Raw genomic sequence first — 21879 nt, forward strand, 5'->3', positions numbered from 1 at the left:
GACACAAAATCAACGTTTATCCGTTTATTCGTCATGTGCTTGCAGACAGAAATCGCCAAGAGGCTGAACGCGATAATCGCACAAGTGCTTCCGTTCCTGGCGCAAGAGGTGAGTTTTTGACTTTCTGTCTGGCACGCGTGCCGTGCGATCTCACAGTCGAGTGTGACGACGACGCGATAATGATAGCATGGCATTGCAGCATCAGCAGCAGGTGGCCAACGCTGTGGAGAGGGCGAAGCAAGTCACCATGTCTGAACTGAACGCCATTATCGGGGTAAGTAGCCGCCAAGTTTTTGTTCACCATTAAACATCATCGTCATCAATTTTAACGAGCGAGACCGTAAAAGCGTGTCTCGAAAGATTCCTTTATAAATCGTTAGATTCGCGCGAGCTTTCGGTTCTAACTTAATCGAAAATAATTGTGTTATTTGCGATTTTTTGTTGATACAGCCTTCTCTCTAATTTTTGCAGCAGCAGCAACAGCAAGGTCTCCAGCAGCTTTTGGTAAGTATTCTACATCACAGTTTGATCCATTATTTTGTTTGATCAGCTGATTTAGTGGTATAATATGCGATTTTCTAAATTATTACATCTTTGATGCGATAATAATTTGTAACACCGATTATCCGGCGTTCTATGTATAAATAGAAATAAACATAGATTTTACTGAGAATTTTACTTAAAAAAAAATATATGCGAAAAATAAGGGAAAGAGAAGGGAGGAAAGGGATCTTCTTTGCTGTCAGTATTATCAGCGTTCTTTTATCTTGATGTCGCAGCAACAGATCCATGCGCAGCAACTGCCCCACGGTGCGGTGGTCGGCGGTCTTCCGCCGGGCGGTCTGCTGGGCTTCGCAGGTGCGGCCGCGGCGGCCGCAGCCGCGGGTGTGCCGCCGCACTTGGCGCCGCCGCCGCATCCCGCGGCCGCAGCTGCGGTCCAGGCACAGGCGCAGGCGCTGCTGAAGCCCGCCGATCTCCAGCAGCATCGCGCGGCCGCGGAGACGCCCGAGGACCGTAAGCCGATCGCTTTGCCGGACGAGAGACTCGGTCATCGCTCGGTCTCGCCACCTGAGAAATTTCGCAGCCGCACACCCGACCTCGAGAGCGACCCCAAGAGGCGGAAGGAGGAGAAGCTAGGACACGTGAGTATACCATTACCTTTACCTGAGACTATCCGATGTTTCGCGCCCGCGCCCGATATGCGCTCGGATCGATCGGCGTTTCGATCGGGCTCGGGATGTAGACGAAGTAGATACTTATGACACACAGGATTTATTCGCGAATGTCTTTAAGTTCACTTTAGACGATGTGTAATTAACGATCAAATTCGGGATATCTTATTTATGATTTTATGTGTTAAATATCTGAAAAGAAATAAAATACACATAGGAGAGTAGTACATATTAAAATTAGAAATGCATTTCCATCTTCAATTTCATTATGAATTATAGATGTAGTCTAAAGTGAGCTTTACATTTCGGATCTGATCTATCGAAGATTTCTAAAATAAAATTGTGTTATAGCATAATGATAGATTCTAAATTAAGAATCTGATTTTTATTTTAAATTGTCGATGGGGGAGAGGAGACACTTTGCATGATAGTTTTACGAAAGCGTACTTTTTCTTTGAGACATCAGAGGGTTAGATAAAGCGAGTTTACGTATCGATAACAGGTGCGTACTGTTGCATTGAATATTGCCGGTTGATCAGTGCACACTTAACTCTGGAGAGACTCATTGTCAGCGTAGGGAGAGTAGCGCATCACGACGGACGGCGCGTTAGCCGAGAATTAAAATGCTAATTGCAGCGACGTCGAAAGCCGATAAAACGGCCGACACTCTCGGCGACTGAAGCAGGGGGAGGAAAGGGGGTTGAGTAAAGGGGCGCGCACGAGTGAGCGCGCGTTATATCGCCGGAAAGTAAACGCAAGAGTAATAAAAGGGCCGAGTTTAGAGTTCGAGCCGCGCAAAAAGGGATAGGAGCATCGATGGTAACTTCCACTTAACCGTCGAATCCATCGTGAAAAAAAGGGAGGAAAAAGGAAAATGTGGGATGGAAAGTATATCCTCTCGATAGTCTCTCGCGTGCCTATCTATCTCGGCTTCCCGGTCGGCGAGAGCGAGCGGTCCCAAATGCAATCACGCGTTGCCGAAGTTTCCGTTGAAATTGGATTACCCTCGTTCGCCGCAAAGGCGGAAAAGAGGACCTGACCTGACCTCTGATCTCTCTCTATCTCTCTCTCTTTCTCTCCTACCTCAGGTTGAGGAATCGTAACCTGCTGCGCGAAGTCGGACACGATCGTCTATTTTGCTTAATGTCTACCTGAAATGAAATTCCGCGTTTCTTTGACCGGAATCGCGACGACAAAGCGCGCGATCTCTTCATGAGAGGCGCAAACACGGACGGATGAAAGGAAGAAGGGAGAGAAGGGCGTATAATTAAAAAGCGTGAAAACAGGCGAACAGTTAGCCGGGTCGCTGTGCGCGCACCGACTAAATTGGATTATTTTTCTCAGCTGCTCCCTTACCTGTGCAAGCGCCTCGCTTTTGCCCTCTCTTTATCTCTCTCCCTTTATTTTACTCTCGTCGGTTTTGCTTCTTTCGGCGCATCTTTCGCGACAATTAGGCCGTCATCCTCGGCGCGAATCCATCGGCCGATTATTTATTTATCTCTCTCTGATGCTCTTCTCTTTTTCTCGCAGTTAGATTTGTAGATTCGAGTTAATCACCTATTTAGTATGCGTTGTAAGATCGTTGAGAAATGTGACGGCCATCTATTATACAGGATGAGTCATGCAATTCGAACGAATTATATCTCTTTCACGTTTGATGATAGGAAAAAGTGGCGAGGAGAAAAAGTTGAACGGTTTAATGATGCCTAACTTTTTATAACGTTACTTCTTTTTTGCAAATTTGACTTGCATGACTCATCCTGTACATGCGGAGATGGAGGAGAGAAGAAACTAAATTATCTATAAAATATAGATACTAAAGATAATAAATTACCTTACGAGGCGTAATATTTTACGCGATATCGAATTAATGAATAATCATCTACCGAGTTAATTCGCGAAGCGAGAGCGATTTACTTTGCTCGTCCATTTGCCTTTTCGATGAATTTCGAAGAATTTATTTCCCAGCGGTCATTCGCCGCGTTCTGATGACCTCACGGACCGACACTGTTATAAAATTGTTTCTGACTCGGACAACTGTGTAGTTGTCGCGACCAATTGTCGCTATCAAGCTGCTGGCGGAAAGCAAGCAACCGCGGATGCCCTCAGCATCTTCCCTCTCTTCACGTTCTTCCTTTCCAACCACGATCTCGTATTATCGTTCCTTCTTTCTCGACGCACTAACGACGCATCGTTTACACGGGCAATCTCTTCGGTCCCAAGAGTGCCGGGAAGTTTGTTTGAAGTTGAGACATCGGACGGACCCGGTTATCATTTCCCCGCAACCGTATTGAAGTCACGATAAATGAAAAATTTTATTTCGCGATATCCTTAGCGTTTCAATTATAGCTGTCGGAACGAATATAAAGAATTCTACTTATACTCCGTTTATATTTACCGTAATATGGAATATATACGAATAAATATTATTTGTCAGTATATATCGCAGAAATCTGGAAACTGAAATAAAATATTTTTATCGTCGAGAGCTGAAATGAGAGACTCTAAAATGAAATATTTTTATAAAACGGGCTCTCGATTAATTTATTACCTTATTTTTCTAATTATTTTATTTGTCTTTTTCCTCAAAACCGCGTTTATCGGGCGCGATGTCGTATTCGTGTGTAATTCACGAAAGCAACGAAGATGAAGAGAAGAGAAAGAGAGAGGAATAAGGGAGGGAGATATTGGCGCATCCGGAAATGAGTTTTCGCTCATGTCCACATTCGGGTTCTTAGGACTATGAGTTCTATATATACGCGCACGTCGAGAGAGGATTAGTCGTAGCTCTCCGCACACCAACATCAACATCTCCCTAACCCTCTCGCTTCAACCCCGAGAAAGCATTAATCAAAGGAGCAACCGTACGCCCTGTTTCCGTCGCGATGAAAGCTGCTGCCGGTTCCCCACATGAAATCGCTATATCACGGGGAAAAGGGGTCCATTTCTCGTCTTACACCATAATCGAGAATCGTTCTTGTAGAAAGTAAAATCTTGTAAAATTCCAAAATTTTTAACATCTATGTTTACTAGGAGAATATCTAAACAATCCATCTTTTAAATCGGTGATTAATTTTAATTCAATATTGATTAATTTTATAAACTATATAATTATCCAATATATGTATTTTTAAATATAAAAATATGTCGCGACTCTGGGGATTAATCAACTTGATATTTTCGTGGCAAAACACTTCAACTCGACGGTAGGTGGTCTTTTTCCGCTCGCATCTTTTTATTATTTACTGTATCTACTCGTATATCATCGTGTGTATAAATGGAGAGATGTCTGATTGTGTCTGATGGTGACCTCATTTTCCCTTAATCGTCATCCCGGCGTTGTCAACGGCGCTACTACGTTGCGAAGGGTGGAGAGGCAAAAAAGATTCCCGATAAAATCCTGGGATCTACCTCGCGCACCCGCGGCAGTCTCGGTAATGCGACGGAGGATAGTGCTCGTTGTGAAATAACGTTTCAAAAGCGTGTCGGATGGCAAAGTGCATTTTTTACAGCGGCCGGAATGAAATTGAAGACGGAAAGTCTCAAACGTGTTAAATGGCAAAATTACACAAATTTTCACCACGATGTAAGACATATTATTGTACGATAAAGTGACGTTAGTTGAGCGCGAGAACAATCTAATTATTTTAATTAAAATTTGACAATCGGTGGCGGAGAGAAGGGGGGATAAATTTAGGATCTTTTTAGAAACATACACTGCCTATATTCTTTTCGGAAATTATTGCTACTTAGTCGAATTTGTTGTCAACTTTGTGTTACGATATTTTATTTATTTTTGCTTTGTTTATTTAAAGAAAGTTGCATTTATTTATTGTACCGTTGAATGTACAAGTTTTCACGGATTTAATCGAAATTCGCGCAGCGTTTAGACGTGCTAATGAATGGTAGTAGCTGGATTCAAGACAGAATCGATTCTGGATGTTTACGAAGACGGCGGTTGAGGTCGGTCGGTTTAACTTTGTCTCCTCGTCCTGATCCGTAGAAACGTGCAGACATTCGGGATGCGCGTAGATTCATCTGGTGGCAATCCGGGCGGCGAGAGAAAGGGTGGACGATATACGGATAGCGCGAGAAACGGAGAAAGATAGCGCGGAGAGGAGGTGGAGATGGACCAGAGAAGGAGAAAGAGAAAGAGTTGGAACGGGTTGGGATGGGTGGGTGGTTGAATTTTTCATCTGACCACGTCGAACCAATTAAAGCGGACCACGGTACCCAACCTCCACCTCCAACCTCTTCCACTTTTTTCGTTCTCTCTTTATTTCCGCCCCGCGTGCTGGCCTTTATCCACCCTCTCTCTCTTCACCTCCCCTGCGAGAGAGAGAAAGAGAGAGAGCAACAATTCTCTTTCTCCCTCTCGCTCGTACCCGTCCATCCCCTTCGTCCCGGCGCTGTGCGTCCTGCTCTTTCCACCCCGTCTTCCTCCACTCACTCACTCACTCACTCTCTGGCAACTCGTTGGATTTTTTCGCGTCACGAGGCGGTGTAATTTATTTGGTCGAGGTAGAGAGGCACCCGCGGAGGTGGTCGACAAAGCGAGCGGGGGTTGGCGGTACGAGGACTACGAGGGGGATATCGCGAGAGAATAGGTGGAGGTGAGGCAGCACGGAGGTGACGCGGCTAGAATGAGAGCACGAGGGAGGATAGCGCGAACCAGCGCGCGGGAGGAGGATGGGAAGGGAGGGCTGGTTTCAGTTTATTTTGTGGGTCCTACCTACCTACCTACCTACCTACCTACCTACCCGCTCGTCACTGTCCAACCCCGTTGGTCAGTCGGTACGTTGTTCCCGTTCTCTGTCTCTCTCTTCTTCTTCCCCAACGCCGCTTTCGTTTCCTCTTTCGTTTTTGTATTCGCACCCCTTTCCCCCGCGTTCCCGTCCCTCCGCCATGCTCTTATACGTATCCCTTTTTTTCTCCTCTCTGTCTCTCCCTTTTCTCTCTCTCTCTCTCTCTCTCTCTCTCTCTCTCTCTCTCTCTCTCTCTCTCTCTCCTCGTTTGTCTCTTTCTAGCGCGACCGTATATGTGTATAATATAGTCCACTCGTTCGCTCCACGAACAGCAACGCCGATATAATATTAAAAAAAACTCGGGACTTCCTGATGGATCCGCTCCTGTATTTTTCGATTACTTCGCGAGCACAGTTTTTTCCCGGTGCAATCCAACCCCTCCGCTCCGCCCTTCACCTATTCCACCTGTCAACTCGCGGAGAGAGGGCTGCGCCTTCTGCTGGAAATTGAAAAGATCGTCGCTGTGATTTGTCGTCGCTCTACGAGCGCCTACGATTGTCTTTGTCGAATGCGAACTATTCGTATCCCTTGATCTTGTACGCAATAACTCTCTCTCTCTCGCGAAATAAATATAGCATTGTTTTATTTTTGTCAATTTTGTAATTCGTTGTCAAAGTACAAAAGAAGCGCAAGAAACTTGTACTATTCATTTTTCTCGGTATGTCTAATATTTCTTAATCTCCATTATTTGTCGCATTAATGTAATATTAGCCAACGCGATATTTAAATTGTAATCAAGTATTTCTCTATCCGAGATTTGTATAAATCTATCAATTTTTTTCCTCGCGGGAAATTTGATGGCGTTTTTATCTCGATGAAAAATCTTTTTGCAGTGTCATAGAGAACTGAAGTTATACATGTATCTGTAATGGAAGGCTTAATGACGGGATGAAAAGGTGGTCGCGATCGTTACGCTTTGAGCGATCGAATCGATTCCGCAGACGGCGGATCGTATAGTTTTCCGCTGACCGTGGACGTCATTCTAAAATCGCGACTATCGATCCGTGTTCGCGTATTAACGGCGTCGATTAGATAACAATAATACGTTGCCGAGGTATTATGGGAGGCCAGCTGCGCACTTTTTGGTCGATTATCGTCCACGCCGCCGGACTTCTAACTAGTTGCGCGTCGTGGTACTAATGAGAAGCCCGTCCACGAGAATCCCTCATCCATCATCCTTTCGCGTTATTTTCGATTCGCGCCGCGTATGTTATTTGCCGGCTATTCCTTGCACTCGACAATTCGCGGATGATATCGTAAGTGTTCGCACTTTTCTTGTTTTATTGGCTACTTGAAATTCTTTAGCATCTAAGCCTATATCAGTAGAGAGGAATAGAAGGAAATTATCTATATAATGTTATATCAAAAGATTCATTATTATGCAGGGAATTTTGTTGTTTAGCTTTACCGGAGTCTTTGATTAGAATCAGAATCAATTTTTTCGTGATCAACAGGAACAAATAAAAGTTTCGTTGTTCACGCGAATTTAAGCATCTCGGTAAGACAGATCTATCCGCGATCCAAACACTGTTTCTTGCTGGCCAAATCTCCTGGTCACCATTCACCGAGTGCTAAGTGGTAAACAACTTGGTTATCGATTGCAAAAAGATGCCCCCCCCCCCTTCTTCGGTCTCAAGGGGATTTCCGTCAGCCTCAGTGCCAAGTTCTATCAATTCGGGTTGGCGTAACAAATTTTATATCCGTCTTTGCGCCTTATTACTTTTTCAGGCGCGAGCTCTCGGAACAGTCGATATCTCCGACGGGCGAGTTCTTGTTACAAAACGCTCTGTCGACCTCTCACAATCGTTCGTGAGAGACGTCGGTGGACCTGTCTTCCTCTCTCCAAGGCGGGATGCCGACCGTCTTTCTCCGTCTCGCTCACCCTCGTCTCTGTCTGCGTGTCTCTTCCTTATTCTCCGCTTCGTCCTACTTCTCCTCCTCCTCCTCCTCCTCCTTCTCCTCTCTGTCTCTCTTTCTCTCCTTTTCTGCCCGCCGCCTCTTCTTACTGCATCCCTCGGTGCCGCTTCCACCAGCTCTCTTCGCCAGGAATATAAAGATCTCGACGATCCCGGTTGTAGCGACCGACCCAGTGGCGTAACTACGACTTTCAAAGCTCTTTTGCTATTTTACGACGCGGTGTTTCTCGTGCCGAAAATCCCACCACGCCGTATCTTACCTCGATTCTCATTGATGATGATACAATAAGTTCATTGCTTTGAATATTGAAGCGATTTACGCGAAGCGTATAGAAGAAATTTTAAGATAGATTCCTCGAAGAATTAAAAAGTCGATTCTTTTCGGATGAAACTTCTGTTAAAGTCAATATCACTTGGAATCAGTGTAAAAGTAAGATCCTGCATTAATTTGAAAAAATCAATATAGTAGATATAATTAAAAATGAAAAAATTCATGGGAAACACGATTTAAAAGATCGATTAACGCATTAGACCAGATTAGTGAATCAATCAATCAATTAGTGATATTAGAATTCAAATCTGGTGATTATATGGCCTCTTTTTAGAGGAGTCTCTTCTTCGATGTAACGAGAAAAAAGGACGTTATTCGGGCAACTTCTAGGGGATGAAAAGAAAAGCGTGAATGTTTCTGCAGCTCTTTTATGAATTCTATCCTGTGTTACGAAGTAACGAGCTATAAAATGTAGTAATATCAATGTTAGCGATTATTTATTTCTGAATTATCTGTTGTATAATACTTAAAAGATGCTATACATTTTTCCTTTACTTTATCGCTATTTTTATTGAGTAATGGTAAATTGTAATATTAAAATATAATTCGAAGCTGTGAAACTAATTCAACTTTTAACACGTTGAGAAATCAATTTCTCTTCATGCTTATCAATTTGTTTTTTTTTTATCGGCGTAGGAAATAATTCTCTTAGCAATGCTATTCAATTCTAAAGCAAAGTGACATAAACTTTAATCTTAACCATCTTATTGCGATACGTGACACGCATGCGATACGAAACGAGCGAAAGGGTGAAGAATAATTCTCAGTTAAAAATTATAAACGCGATTCTTTGCCCTCGATTTTGCACAGTGTGAATCGCGTACGGTAACACAATGGAAAAAAAAACCGAGCCTCGAATCAAAGAAAGAAACGCCTGCGAATCGACACGCGCTTGCAGGAGCGTGCACTTTACCGCGTGCACCGGTGCGCTTTGGCGCCTTTCTGCATCGTGATACACGCACACGTATTTACGCACGCACGGGCGTCGAAATGAGGCCCTCTCGCGTTGACGACGAAACGTATACGTACACGTGCACAAGGAGCACTCGGGATACCTAAAGCGGAAATTCGAGGTGTGTACGTGGTTGCGAGTGTATCTGCCGCTGCGCCTTGGGGCAGAAGGATGAAGAGAACGGGGGGGAAAGGGAAGATGAAGGGGGTGAGTGCGGGAAGAGGATGCTAGGAGACCGGGGGTGGCTGCTCGGGGAGTTGGGGGTGGCGGCGTGCGAGGTGGTATGATGACAAAACATTCGCTCTGAGCTTCCGCAGGGGATCGGGACGCGGGGGGTGGCTCAATGTACAGCCGAAGGGGGGTGCGGGCAAAGAGGGGGAGGGAGAACGGAGGAGAGAGCTAGGTTAGGTTCGCGGCTGCTCTCGGGGGCCAGGGGTGACCGCGCGGGGGTGTGGGAAAACGTGAGCGCCGGGCGGAAAGAGACCCCCATCCACCAGCCTCCCTCATCCTCTTCCTCCTTCTCTTTCTCCTCTGTAAGCGAGGTGAGGTTGTACGGTCGGCTCCCGTCGTTCGTGTGAAACGCGCATGTACGTGTGTATCTCGCGCACGGACGCGTATGGTCGCGCGCGGTTGTGTACACGAGTGTTACTACTCCGTGTACCACCCTCGGCGAGTGTGTGGAGAACGGGCGAAGGGTGAGAGAGAGAGAGAGAGAGAAAGCTGCATATATATGTAGAGCGAGAGAGCGAGAAAAAGAGAGACGGGGGACAGATAGATAGATAGATGAAACGAGGAAGGGAAAGAGAGAGATGAAGGGAGAGCACGGCGACGTGGCGAGGAGGTTTATATCCATCATTTTGTATTTCTCGCAGACATAAAAATCTATACCATCGCTAGCCCCCCGTCCGCCCACCGGCAGCAGCAGCAGCAGCAGTAGTAGCACACCGCGCCACACTACCCTACACCACACCACACCACACTACGCACCACATCGCCACGCCGTTTCGCTTCGCGCCAGAGCTTCGCATCCCTTCGCCGCGACCGACCAACGTTTTCACCACCCATCCGAGCACCTTCTTTCCCGCTTCTCTCTCGCGACCTGCTCACCCTCGTCCCTTTTCCCGTCCCCCTTTTCGCCGTTCGTGCCCTACGTCGGAACCGAAACCTGGCTGTGCAGAGAGAAGGGGGGAGAGGGGGAGAGGAGTAAAACCAGCATCTCTCTCACTCTCCTCTGTCACCCTGCTGCACTGCGAGATGGATGCCTGGATGGATAGATGGATGGATGGATGGATGGTTGAATGGATGGAGTCGGGCCGCGGGGGTGAGATAGGGTAGAGCGGGAGTGCAAATATCGTATTTATTGTATGACGAGTCCGCGTATCCCGAGCTAACGCCTCCTGTCCACCCACCTCCTTCTTCTCTTTCTCCTCAACCTCCCAACGCATCGAGAGAGCGAACGCGTCCCTTTTTCCAACTTGCTATCTCGCCTCGTCACCCCCCGACTTCGTCTCTCGCGATGCTTTGTGTATGTATGTGTGTACCCGTTTCGCACTTTTCGAGAATGCTTCTTTCGCTCTTTATAACGTCCGGAACACCCTCGGACCACTTTCGGGCCGGGGCCCTTTGCCGAGGGTGACAGGGTGACTTGTTAAAGGAGCGAGAAGGGAACGACATTGTTGTCGTCGCCGTCGTTGTGATTCTTTGTAGAACGATCGTTTGACGAGGATCGAGTTATCATTGGTACCTCTTCTTTACCTCCTTCTTTTCCTCTTCCTCCTTGCCGCGTCTTTCTCTCGCTCGCTGGAGGTAATTATGAATACTGTTCAAAGCGAGGCAGGCAATAAGGACGCTCTGATTGAACGTTTAATAGGAAGTTTAATATCGCGCGCTCGGTGCCGCGTTCGCGCTGCTTGGCATAACAACAAGTGGATTTACGACTACTCGGCTCGCCGCACAACGGAGGCACAACGAATATTCGTTGTTGGTGGCCGCGGTTGCGCGAGCACCCTTGAACGATCCCGGTCGCGTTTTGTTATACGAAACTGACTGTAATTCGCTTTCATCGAATGTGACGTGGGGACCCCGCATATAAAATAATTATCTGACAAATGTGTATCACCGTGTCTTGCAGAAAATTTCCGGTCTCTCTATATGTGAACTAAAAACCGAGTCGGGAGGGATGTTATATGTATAGGATATTTGCATCGAAATTACATTACGAGATTGCTTTCCTTATTCCAAGACATTAGTGTAGGGTGTAGGTAATGAAAGAGGGGGAAAATCCCCCCCTTATAATTCAATGAAATGTATAATAATTGAAATAATAAAGTTAAAATGATCGCTAGATATATATAACGCAATATCTGTCGCCGAGTACGCGTCGTGTCGAGGAAAACGACTCTCGTCGCAAGACACGACGCTTTTAGTAAAACGCCAACGCCCCATACATGCGCGCGAAACGCGGTGCTGGGCGAGAGGGATGGTAGTGTAAGAGCAAGGGGGGTGGGAGGGAGGGAGGGTCTGTTGTGGATGTCAGAAGCAAATGTGCTTTTGGCGCGGAAGGAGCTTAAGGAGCCCGTAAATTTCCACACCGTGGAAAAACGACATGCACGAGCCTGTTGAAATCCTCTTGCCGAGCAGAAGGTCCTCCCCTCCCCTCCCCTCTCTTTCTACCCTCTTTCGAACTTCGTTTCTCTTTTCCCTTCTCTTTTTTTTCCTCTTGCTTGTACCGCCTTTTTTTTATTTCTCTTTTTGCTGCCGCGCATCTCCCCCTTCTGCATCCCGCCACCCTTTACTCTCGCGGCGCGAGGCTATTGGTCACTTTCAAATTTAATTTTCGCACACAGCGGCGATGCCGAAAAACATTTACGGTCTATAAAGGATCGCCGATGGAAAGGTGCAAACTGCGGTCAAAAAAAAAAAAGAGAAAGAGAGAGAAAGCTTGCTGAAGAGAAGCGAGAAACAGAAGGGGGGAAACGCGTATGCGCCTGACCGCAAAACGAGCGAGAGATGGTAAACGTTACCGCCGAACGATCTTTGTGAGACGACGTAAAATGTCGCGATACAACGATCGACGTCGAGTGCCGGCGGCGTCGCGGCACGTCTCGAAATTCTCTAATCGAACGAACAGTCTGTTACTCCGGTATTGTTTTAACAACATCTGAATCATGAGAACAAAACAGTGGTACGCAAGAATCGTATATATATTTTTTTTATTTTAAGAGATAAAAGCACTTATAAAAGTATAGAAAATTCAGCTACTTTTTCATAGTACATCTCTTTTACGTGATAAGTATCTTTAGTAGAATACTTTATTCTAATGGTAAATGTACGATATTGTTTTACCACTTTGCGATATATTATTTTACCACTTTATTCTATGATATATATTCCATCTTAAAGAGACAAAACTGTAAATGGAAAAATTTTTAAGTAGAATAATTGATTTTTCTATTATTTAAAGAAAAAGTGTATGTCTGATCGTAATTGACTTATACTACTTATCCGCTCGATCCAGCTGGACTTTTGATAACTGAAAATTCGTAATAAATTTAACAGCTATTCAAGAGATATTAAAAAAAATCAATGCGAGAGGAGGGAGGGAGATAAACATGATCGCGATAATTATATATAGTTATAGTATAAAATTTTTTTCGAGTCAATAAATGTCACCATCGGCGATTAATGAATTATAATTGGTAGCAACGAGTGCGAATCCCGCGGAGATGAGAGAAAAAGAGAAAGATCGAAGATGAGACACGAAAGGCGGAAATGCAAGAGAGAAAAAGGAAAAGAGAAGAAATCGGGAGGAAGCGAGAAAAGCGGGTGGAGGCCGCAATGAGCTGAGCTTTTCCACGCTTCCCCTAATTACATTTTCATACGAACCGTTTCCCCTTTATTTTCTCCTTCGCCCTACGACCATTTTTCCCGGAGCTAAACCCCCCTTTTAGCCTCCCCGGTTCTCCGTCAACGGTTCTGCTACCCTTTTCTTCCGTTTCTTCGCTCTTTCGTCTCTGTGCTCCTCTCTCTCGTCTCCCTTTCTTTCATGTCTCCTCCTCCCTGGGTGACCCTTTCACCCACTCGCGCCTTTCCGCGCTGGAAAAACGCTTTAATACGTTTTCGCCGCTCGTTGCCGCGCTAAAAGAAAAAAATGAAAAAAAATATATAAGAGCGAAAACAAGAGAAATATCATCTCCAGGTCGCAGTCTTCTCGAAACGCGTCAATTTTCGCGACCCGCGTACAAGTCCCGCATTAAGAGCGCATTAAGGAGCGTATTCAGCAAAGCGTGGCTTCTGAACGGGGCTGTCTACGAAATGGATTCTGAGTTCTAAAGTCCGAATCCGAGATTACACTGTTGCGCTAAGAAGACATGTACTTGCCAGAGTCCAGCATTAGTTTTGAGTCAGTTCCAAGTTAGTTTACCGGATAATCATCAGCATTATCATTATCGTGTGTATCTTCTTTAGAATTAGTTACGATCAGTGATGTCAATTTACAATGATTTTTACATCTCGCAATAACTTTGAATATAGAAGGAATATTTAGTAATTAAATAAGAGAAAAAATATTTCGTAATTTTAATATTCTCGCACACGGAATGTACGTGATTTTGTATGCTCTTGGAGTAGAAAGAAATGTGTATTACTGTTTTTTTTAAATTTTTTTTCTCTATTATAACGTAGCCAACTCTGACCTACCGCCAATCTCGGCGACGGATTTTTGCTGTCGGCGAGCGGGAGTTTATTCTCCGTACATCGTCTCTCGTCCTTCCGTGTATATCCTCCTCCGTGCGTGCGACATAATCGCTTTAATACATTTCCGCTGCGTCCTCGCTTCGAAACATAAAAGCGGGGTCGCCCCCGTAAAAGTTATGGGATAATGCTTACCGTCGCGTCGTCGCCTTGGACCGAGTATATACAGAGTACTCTGTCACATGTATTTCGTATCAGCGAGATATATATCTTTGACGTCAGAAGATACGTCAAAAGGCACGTCGATTCTTATATTCATTAGGAGAATTGTCATAGAAAATATCACAATTGCTTTTTCCTTTCTTTTTTTTTATGTCTCAGAAAAATCGATTTTTGAGCCAGGAAATGCTTTTACATGATTGTTGTATCGTCACGCAGCTGTTAAGCATATTAAGGACTTTACGAAGTAAAGTATAAAATGTAAAAAAAAATGTTTGAATTTGCATGAAAATTTTTATGGAAGTTTGCGCCTCGCGAAAGAATGAAACGCCGATGTGCAAATGATATTCCTGCAATCAGCGACGGATTTTGCATGCGACGCAACAGCCGAGCGCTCTCGCATGGTCGGATAATTCCATTCCCGTCCGTGAGTGGACACGCTGCTTTTCCCATCGTAGCCACTCGCTTAACTTTGCGAAAGTCAGCAGTGCAGCGGGAGACGAGACTAGAAAGAGGGTGAGGGAGGGAGGACGAAGAAGACGAAGAAGTAGTAGTCGGCGAGATGAGGAGACAAGGGCGAAAGCCTTCGATTCTTCTTTCGTTTCTCGTGCGTTTGTTTACAGAGGACCTCGATAGAAGACGGCTGGCGCGGAACGAGGGTACAGAACTCTGTGAGAGAGAAAAGGGGGAGGGGAAAGGGGGAGAATATAGAGAAGTCGAGATGGAGGGACGACCGTAACAGAAAAGTACGAAGGTTGCGCGAGGGGCGAGGGGATTCGAAGGAAGGAATAAGCCGAGGTGGTGGAGAAGGAGGATGAGGGAGCAAGAAAAAAAAAAAAGGATTCGAGGATTCTCGAGGCGAAGAGTCGAGTGGTTGGGTGGTCGAATAATAGAGCTGCCCTTAATACCGTCATCCCCGCGCTATCCCCGGGTTAAACGAGGGAAGAGGAAACAGCGCGCCGCGTAAGAGATAAAGAGAGATAGTGGCGGCGGTGGCACGGAAGCGAAGGACGAGACCAGGGGGACGAAGAGGCCAGGGGGGGATCAGGATGGTCGCTCGTGGTTCGTGTGCCGTCGCCGTCGTCGGGTGGGAACCAGGAGAACGGAATAGAAGGGATGATAACATTTGTATCATATTTAACGCTAGAACGAGCGGGTTAAGGGGTGGAAGACCTCCGCCCGCCGACCTTCTTCTTCCTTCGTCTTCGTCTCCTTCGGTCTTCTCTCCCGCTCTCTTGGTCACCCTCCACCTCCTTTTCCCTCCCCACATCCTCCCTCACGGTCTCTCTTACGACCGCGCTCCTCCGTCGCCACCCTCTAACGCCACCTCGCACCCTCTTTCCCCGCTACTTCGCTCGCCACTCCGAGTAATATACCACTGAAATCAATACCACCACACTGCCTTCTCTATTTACCCAAGCTCGTCATTCGTACACAAATTTATTGCGTGTCCCTAGCAGCTTGGGAGGGATATTTCGAGGATGTCGAGGGGGCATCCCTTCCGAGTTGCCAAGAATATATCGCGCGATCAGATTGCTACGATTTCGTATAAATAGTCCGGCTAATGTCACGCGGCCCATTTAACGCGCTGATGATCATTTCTTCTCGGAAGTCCATCCGGCTATCTTCGGCAAAAACTATTTTCCGACTATCTTCTCCGACTGTCTGCCCCCTTGTCGTGTCGTGTAATAATATAGAGATTCTGCGATGAGATCGAACGCACTTTGTCTTCACCGAAATTTCTATCTCGAATATCTATTTAGCGATCAACTCGATACCTAAATCTATATAAGGTATTTATATATATTTTATTTTTCTCTTATTTTTAGATTATATACGCTACGAGATATATGTATATCTTCAAATAAAATTCAATAATTTAATAATAATTACAGCTGTCTGAAAAATTGATGTAAGGAAAAAGTGCTCGTATCGCGGACGTCACTTTTAATTATCCTCAGTTTATATTAGTCCACGATCTCTATTCTGGTTTCCCGTGCGAACAATTTTCTCTCGCGGAGCGCAGTCGAATGTAATTTATGCACACGCTGGGACGTCGGGTAGGATCGCATTAGACGGCACGTGGTAGCTGGAGAGAAAATTTTTTTAAATACTCGCTCGCTGAATTATTTAAAACGCCGCGACGCGCACAGGTGGTTTTACACGTCCGTGTACGACGTGCATCCGCATACAATCTCGTGTGCGTACCTTCGTGTATCACGTACGTATACGATGCGTATCGCGTCCGTGTGTATGCCGTTATACATATACGTTGCGATATTACGTTATTAGGCTGGCAACCCTACTATCGCATGCCCTGCTTTGAGCTCGTTATGCGCCACGTCCTGAGAAAACGGAACGGTAGCGAAGCCGAGGGTCCTGTTCTTGTACGAGGTGAAAGATAACCGATAAGTAGTGCTACCAGATAAATGCCGCACATAAATTAACCGTACGCGATATACGTACGTAGTGTATTTATATGCGCTACGCCCGTATCAAGTGAGCGAAAAATTGCGGAAATAATAAGCGGCGGCTTGTTACAGATGTGATAAACATGATATAAGATAAACGTTATATACGCGATAGTCACAAATTGTTTCGCGAATAATTATTAACTGTGTATACCCATGTATTTAAGTAATTGTAACAACTTTTAATTATTGTACGCTGTACGAATTAAACTTAGTAGAGTACGTCACAAGTAGAGTACATCTATAGACAATATTCGAAGCAAAGTTAGTAGACAGGTTTTTTTTTTACGTTCAAACATGTTAAGCGTCTATTTATAGCTGATATTCATAAACCTCTTGAGAAACCTCTGCGAATCGGATTACATATTCATGAGCCCGCGTCGATACCGTATAGTGCTAGAGCTCATTAGTCGTCTCTCAAATGGCGTTTGCCGCTAACTTATTGTTAGAGCACAATCGGAGAGAGTTGTGAGAGTGCACGAGAGATATGAAGATTAATAATGCATCTTTGAGGGTGCATCCGCGCCCAGTAGGACGCGCAAATATGGGTCGAGTTGCTTGGACGAAGGTGCGTCAAAAGCTCGTTGACGTACCGAGTAGTTGCTCGATCATCAACCTGAAGCGTCTTGTTATCATCATCGTCTTACATGTCATTTCTTTTCGAACTTTTCAGGAGAGCGACGCTGAGAAGAGCGACCAGGATCTGGTTGTCGATGTGGCGAACGAGGTAAGAAACTGTCACTTAAAAACAGTATAATTTGCGTAACTAATTTTTGTACGTGTATATGTACATTTTTATTCGTATATTTTTCTATTCATAAATAATCCTAATTAATTTTTATCATCGACTACTTTGCACGCAAATCTCTCAGTCTTTTTTTTACACTTGTTTAACATAATAACGTTATCTAATTTCGAGAAAAATTTTGCAAAATTTGATTTATTAAATTTGTTTTAAAAAAAGATTTACATGTCTATTTTAATGTATATTTAAAATTTTTAATTTAACTAAAAGTTAAAAAATTATGTTATCAAATTTAAAATGTTAAAGGTCTAAAACTCAACACGTCAGTGAGCCACATAATAGAAATAGGAGAAGATAATTATCTCTGCTCTGCGATCTTAGGCAGATAAGTCTAATTTGTGTGTAGGCGAGAAAGAGGCACGATTTAAAGTAATATTTCATTTTTCATCTACGATAAACTTTGACATATCGATTGACTGCTACGCGCGCACGCTATTCCTCGATTTTATATAAAAAAGAATAATATTTTTATATAAAGTTTGTTTAAACTTTATTAATATTTTTAGACAGAAATCAGCTAATTAAAGAGATTAATATTTTTGACATGTATCAGCTGATTTCTGTCAAAAAATATTAATCGCAGATAAGGTATTATAACATATTATTTACAACACATTACTATTTTAATTTTTATAACTTATTATTATTTTAAAATTTAATTAACAAATTAACCCTTTAATCAGCTGATTTCTGTCAAAAAATATTAATCAAGTTTAAACAAACTTTACATAAAAATATCATTCTTTTTTATATAAAATCGAGGAATAGCGCGCGTTTGTGTTGTTCTAGTATGTTAAAATTAAATGACGTTTAGATTTGACGAAGTCCTGCCTCTATCTTCCTATCGTTTATTTTATACACAAGATTGTTTTGCAATAAAATCATAGAGGAGAGAGTTTGACATACGATGTGGCTCGCAAACCATGTGTTTGAGATCCTTTAAGTTCAATAGAACGCAGGCGTTCGTCTAAAATAAAATAAGGAAAATATATTATTTATGTCTGTCTGTGAAAGGAGGCGTCGTCCCCGCATGCAAACGGAGAGCACTCGGATCCACGCGAGAACGGCACCCTGGAGAAGCTGGGCGCACCAGGCCACGTTGGTGGACCGGCATCAGGCACGGGATCAGCATCCGTAAAGGACAGACCGCCTTCGCGCAGCGGCAGCTCATCCGCCCGTAGTACACCGTCTCTGAAAAGTAAAGATGTAAGATCTCGCGGAGAGTAAGTTTATTCGGCGCTGCGACCCAGCCGGCCCAGTCGTGACACTTTGTCGCCTAATAATATATCGAGAATTTCACTTCGTACGATTCATCCAAAGTAAAGTCGATCTTATCGCGAATAATCGCCAGATGTTTTTTATTTTTCCTCGAATCACTCGTATCTTATTTTGGTGGTGTGATAAGGAATAAATTGATATAAAATAATAGCTGTAAGGAAAAAATTCAATCGAACTCAAGAAGAAATTGGGTCCGCAGTTTCTCTACTTCTGGCGATATCTCTGCGACACATTCGCGACTCTCTCAGGGCACGGAACGTATTCATTCATTCGATCGGTCGTGTTGAAGCAGCGGCTCTCTGCCGTCGCGCGTGTGAAAGATTTAAAAAAAAAAAAAAAAAAAGATCTCGCGCGACATTCGACCGGGCTGACACTGTCAACGTATTCGTCAGAGATTGACGCGGTCGAGCTTAGTACGATTGCGATGTAGTAGTGTGCGTCTGCAAAAGTGGGTGCAAAAACACACCGTGCGTTCGCCAGGTCGACAAGCCGGGTACACCTGTGGCGGCGGCGAGGGGCTCGCGCAGTTGTACGCCAACTATGGGCGGCATCCCTGGGCCCTTGGCATCGCGGGTCTATCATCCGCCATCGTCGCAGCAAACGCCACCGCAGGGTTATCAGGGCTTGCCATCCCGCGGCAATGAGCCGCCGCAGTCGCCCTCGCCATACAGCAACTTGCCATACGCGAGGCCCTCTATGGTGATTCACGACCCCGTAACTTCTTACGTTATCACGCTTTCATTAATCAATTAGCATAATATAATTTTATACGCGAATATAAGTGTTGCGTGTGTGAGTTTCGTGTAACGCGATCGTTGTGCATTGCGTACGTTAATTAATTTATTTATTTAACTCTAGGAGACTTTCTTCTACAAATAGTATTAGTTTTTTTCTCCAATATTATAAATCTATGTAATTTCAACGAGAAGTCTCAAAATTGCTGGAAATATCAAATAATCCAGCTTGCAAAAGTCTTCCTAGAGCTAAAGCGCAATCAGTCTCGTGCCAAACTAACGTAAATATCATCGAAATCGACATTTCTTAAGACTATTTATTTCGCATTTATGAATTAAACAAACGCATATGTTGTATTTTTATTTTTATTTAGAAAAGTGTCAGAAAACGTACAATTTAAGCCCCTTGCACATGCCAGGCAACAGGCAATAGGAACAGGAAATAGAAAATATCCACCAATAAAAGCATGGAATAATATTTATTCCCTGCTCTTATTGGTGGATATTTTTTATTTCCTGTTCCTATTGCCTGTTGCCTGGCATTGTGCAAGGGGCTTAACTGTTACAGGCAGCGAGCGTAAAAATAAGATAAGGTAAGTAAGTAACTAACCAAAAGTAAGAAAGGAAAAAGAACTACTTTAACGCCACATGCCGGCACATACTTATTGGTCGAATCAGAGAGTTCGCTGCCTAATGAAAGAATAATTAGTAAATCTTTTAGCCAATGAATGGCTCGAGTCTGTCGCTATACACAACAGCATATATGCAGGGTGTCCCAGGATGATTTCTGCACTTGTTAATTTTCGTTGAGAAAAAATCGTTTGCTAATTACCTCAGGAATCTGCTATTAGCAGATGGTGCGATAGGTCTGGGATACTTTGTATATATTAATATTATATGTACATATATCTTTGATCATTGTGATGCTGATCAATTCTTCCTTTTTTCGCAGCTCGGTTTCGACAGTCACATGAGGATATCTGCGAGTAACGGTCTGAGCAACATCGCGGGCGGCAAACCGTACGTAATTTGACAATTTACGACGCATGCATGAAACTCTCTTAGATCCTCTTTCCTTTCCACCTCTGTCTCTCCAGCGCTTTATTGTAATAAGAACGCAAGCGTTAATACTACGTTACGTTTCGCAGGGCATACTCTTACCACATGAACGGCGAAGGCCAGCTACAGCCTGTACCATTCCCCTCGGACGCTCTAATAGGACCGGGCATCCCGCGTCACGCGCGTCAGATTAATACCCTGACTCATGGCGAGGTGGTCTGCGCCGTCACGATCTCGAATCCGACCAAGTATGTTTACACCGGCGGTAAGGGTTGCGTCAAGGTTTGGGATATCGGCCAGAGTGTCGGCAGCGCCAACGTGAAACCAGTTTCGCAGCTGGACTGTTTGCAACGTGACAATTACATTAGGTAAAAGTACCTCGCTGTTATGTTATGTAAATATTCCCGTTACTATCGAGATCTTTAAAAAAAAAGCCATACATATAATTTTATCAAGTAGAATAAGCAATGTGAATAAAGTTTTATTTTATTTTATATATCTCGGTAAATTATATTTACCGAGATTAAGTAACGCATTCTTCAACATTATTAACATTTGGCGATAATTTTAATAAAATTAAGGGTAGCAAAAATAAGGAATTTGGTGAGACATGTGTCTTCTACCTCTTTTAGGTCCGTGAAACTTTTGCCTGATGGAAGGACCCTGATAGTCGGCGGGGAGGCCAGCCAACTGAGTATCTGGGACCTGGCGAGTCCCACGCCCAGGATCAAGGCGGAGTTAACTTCGTCGGCGCCCGCCTGCTATGCCCTAGCGATCTCACCGGACTCCAAGGTTTGCTTCAGCTGCTGCAGCGACGGCAACATCGCCGTGTGGGACTTGCAGAATCAGACGTTGGTCAGGCAGTTCCAGGGCCATACAGATGGCGCGTCCTGCATCGACATCTCCGCCGACGGGTCCAAACTGTGGACCGGCGGCCTCGACAATACTGTGCGCTCCTGGGACCTTCGCGAAGGCAGACAGTTGCAACAGCACGATTTTACCTCGCAGATATTCTCTCTCGGTTACTGTCCGACCGGGGAATGGTTGGCCGTCGGGATGGAAAACTCGAACGTGGAGGTGCTTCACGCCACCAAGTCCGACAAGTATCAGCTGCATCTGCACGATTCTTGCGTGCTCTCCCTGCGTTTCGCCTCCTGCGGAAAGTGGTTCGTCTCCACTGGCAAGGACAACTTGCTGAATGCTTGGCGCACGCCGTACGGTGCTTCAATCTTTCAGGCAAGTATTTAAACGTGAACTTATACTTTAGTTGTACAGATAATTTATACATTTTCTCTTACATTATACTTTGACTTTCTCATCCCCGATTAACATTGGACATGAGCTACATCGTAAATCGTAAATATATTACGGGAGGATCTGTGTGACATAGGATATATTATTTATTATGTAGCATATAATATATTCATTTCTTTTATTTGTCGAAT

The 21879-nt window shown here is 44.4% G+C and overlaps 1 protein-coding gene across 10 annotated transcripts in view; it reads left to right on the plus strand.

Annotated features, from left to right (window-relative positions):
• Nucleotides 1–21879, plus strand: part of Gro (TLE family member transcriptional corepressor groucho) — a 70412-nt gene that overhangs the window by 43587 nt on the left and 4946 nt on the right. For 6 of the 10 annotated variants that reach the window (XM_083053478.1, XM_083053477.1, XM_083053480.1 and 3 more), the window contains 10 exons: nt 46–108; nt 200–274; nt 472–504; nt 780–1142; nt 17232–17285; nt 18378–18569; nt 19122–19355; nt 20328–20395; nt 20524–20802; nt 21067–21670. In XM_083053478.1, the coding sequence (XP_082909604.1) occupies nt 46–108; nt 200–274; nt 472–504; nt 780–1142; nt 17232–17285; nt 18378–18569; nt 19122–19355; nt 20328–20395; nt 20524–20802; nt 21067–21670 (1965 nt within the window). Of the gene's footprint in view, nt 1–45; nt 109–186; nt 275–471; nt 505–779; nt 1143–17231; nt 17286–18377; nt 18570–19121; nt 19356–20327; nt 20396–20523; nt 20803–21066; nt 21671–21879 lie in introns of all 10 variants that reach the window. The other 4 variants (XM_083053482.1, XM_083053479.1, XM_083053487.1 and 1 more) reach the window with 4 other exon arrangements.

This window comes from Prenolepis imparis, unplaced genomic scaffold (assembly GCF_030444845.1).
Source record: "Prenolepis imparis isolate NDT839.2.m4 unplaced genomic scaffold, iyPreImpa1.0 SCAF_13, whole genome shotgun sequence".
NCBI lineage: Eukaryota > Metazoa > Arthropoda > Insecta > Hymenoptera > Formicidae > Prenolepis > Prenolepis imparis.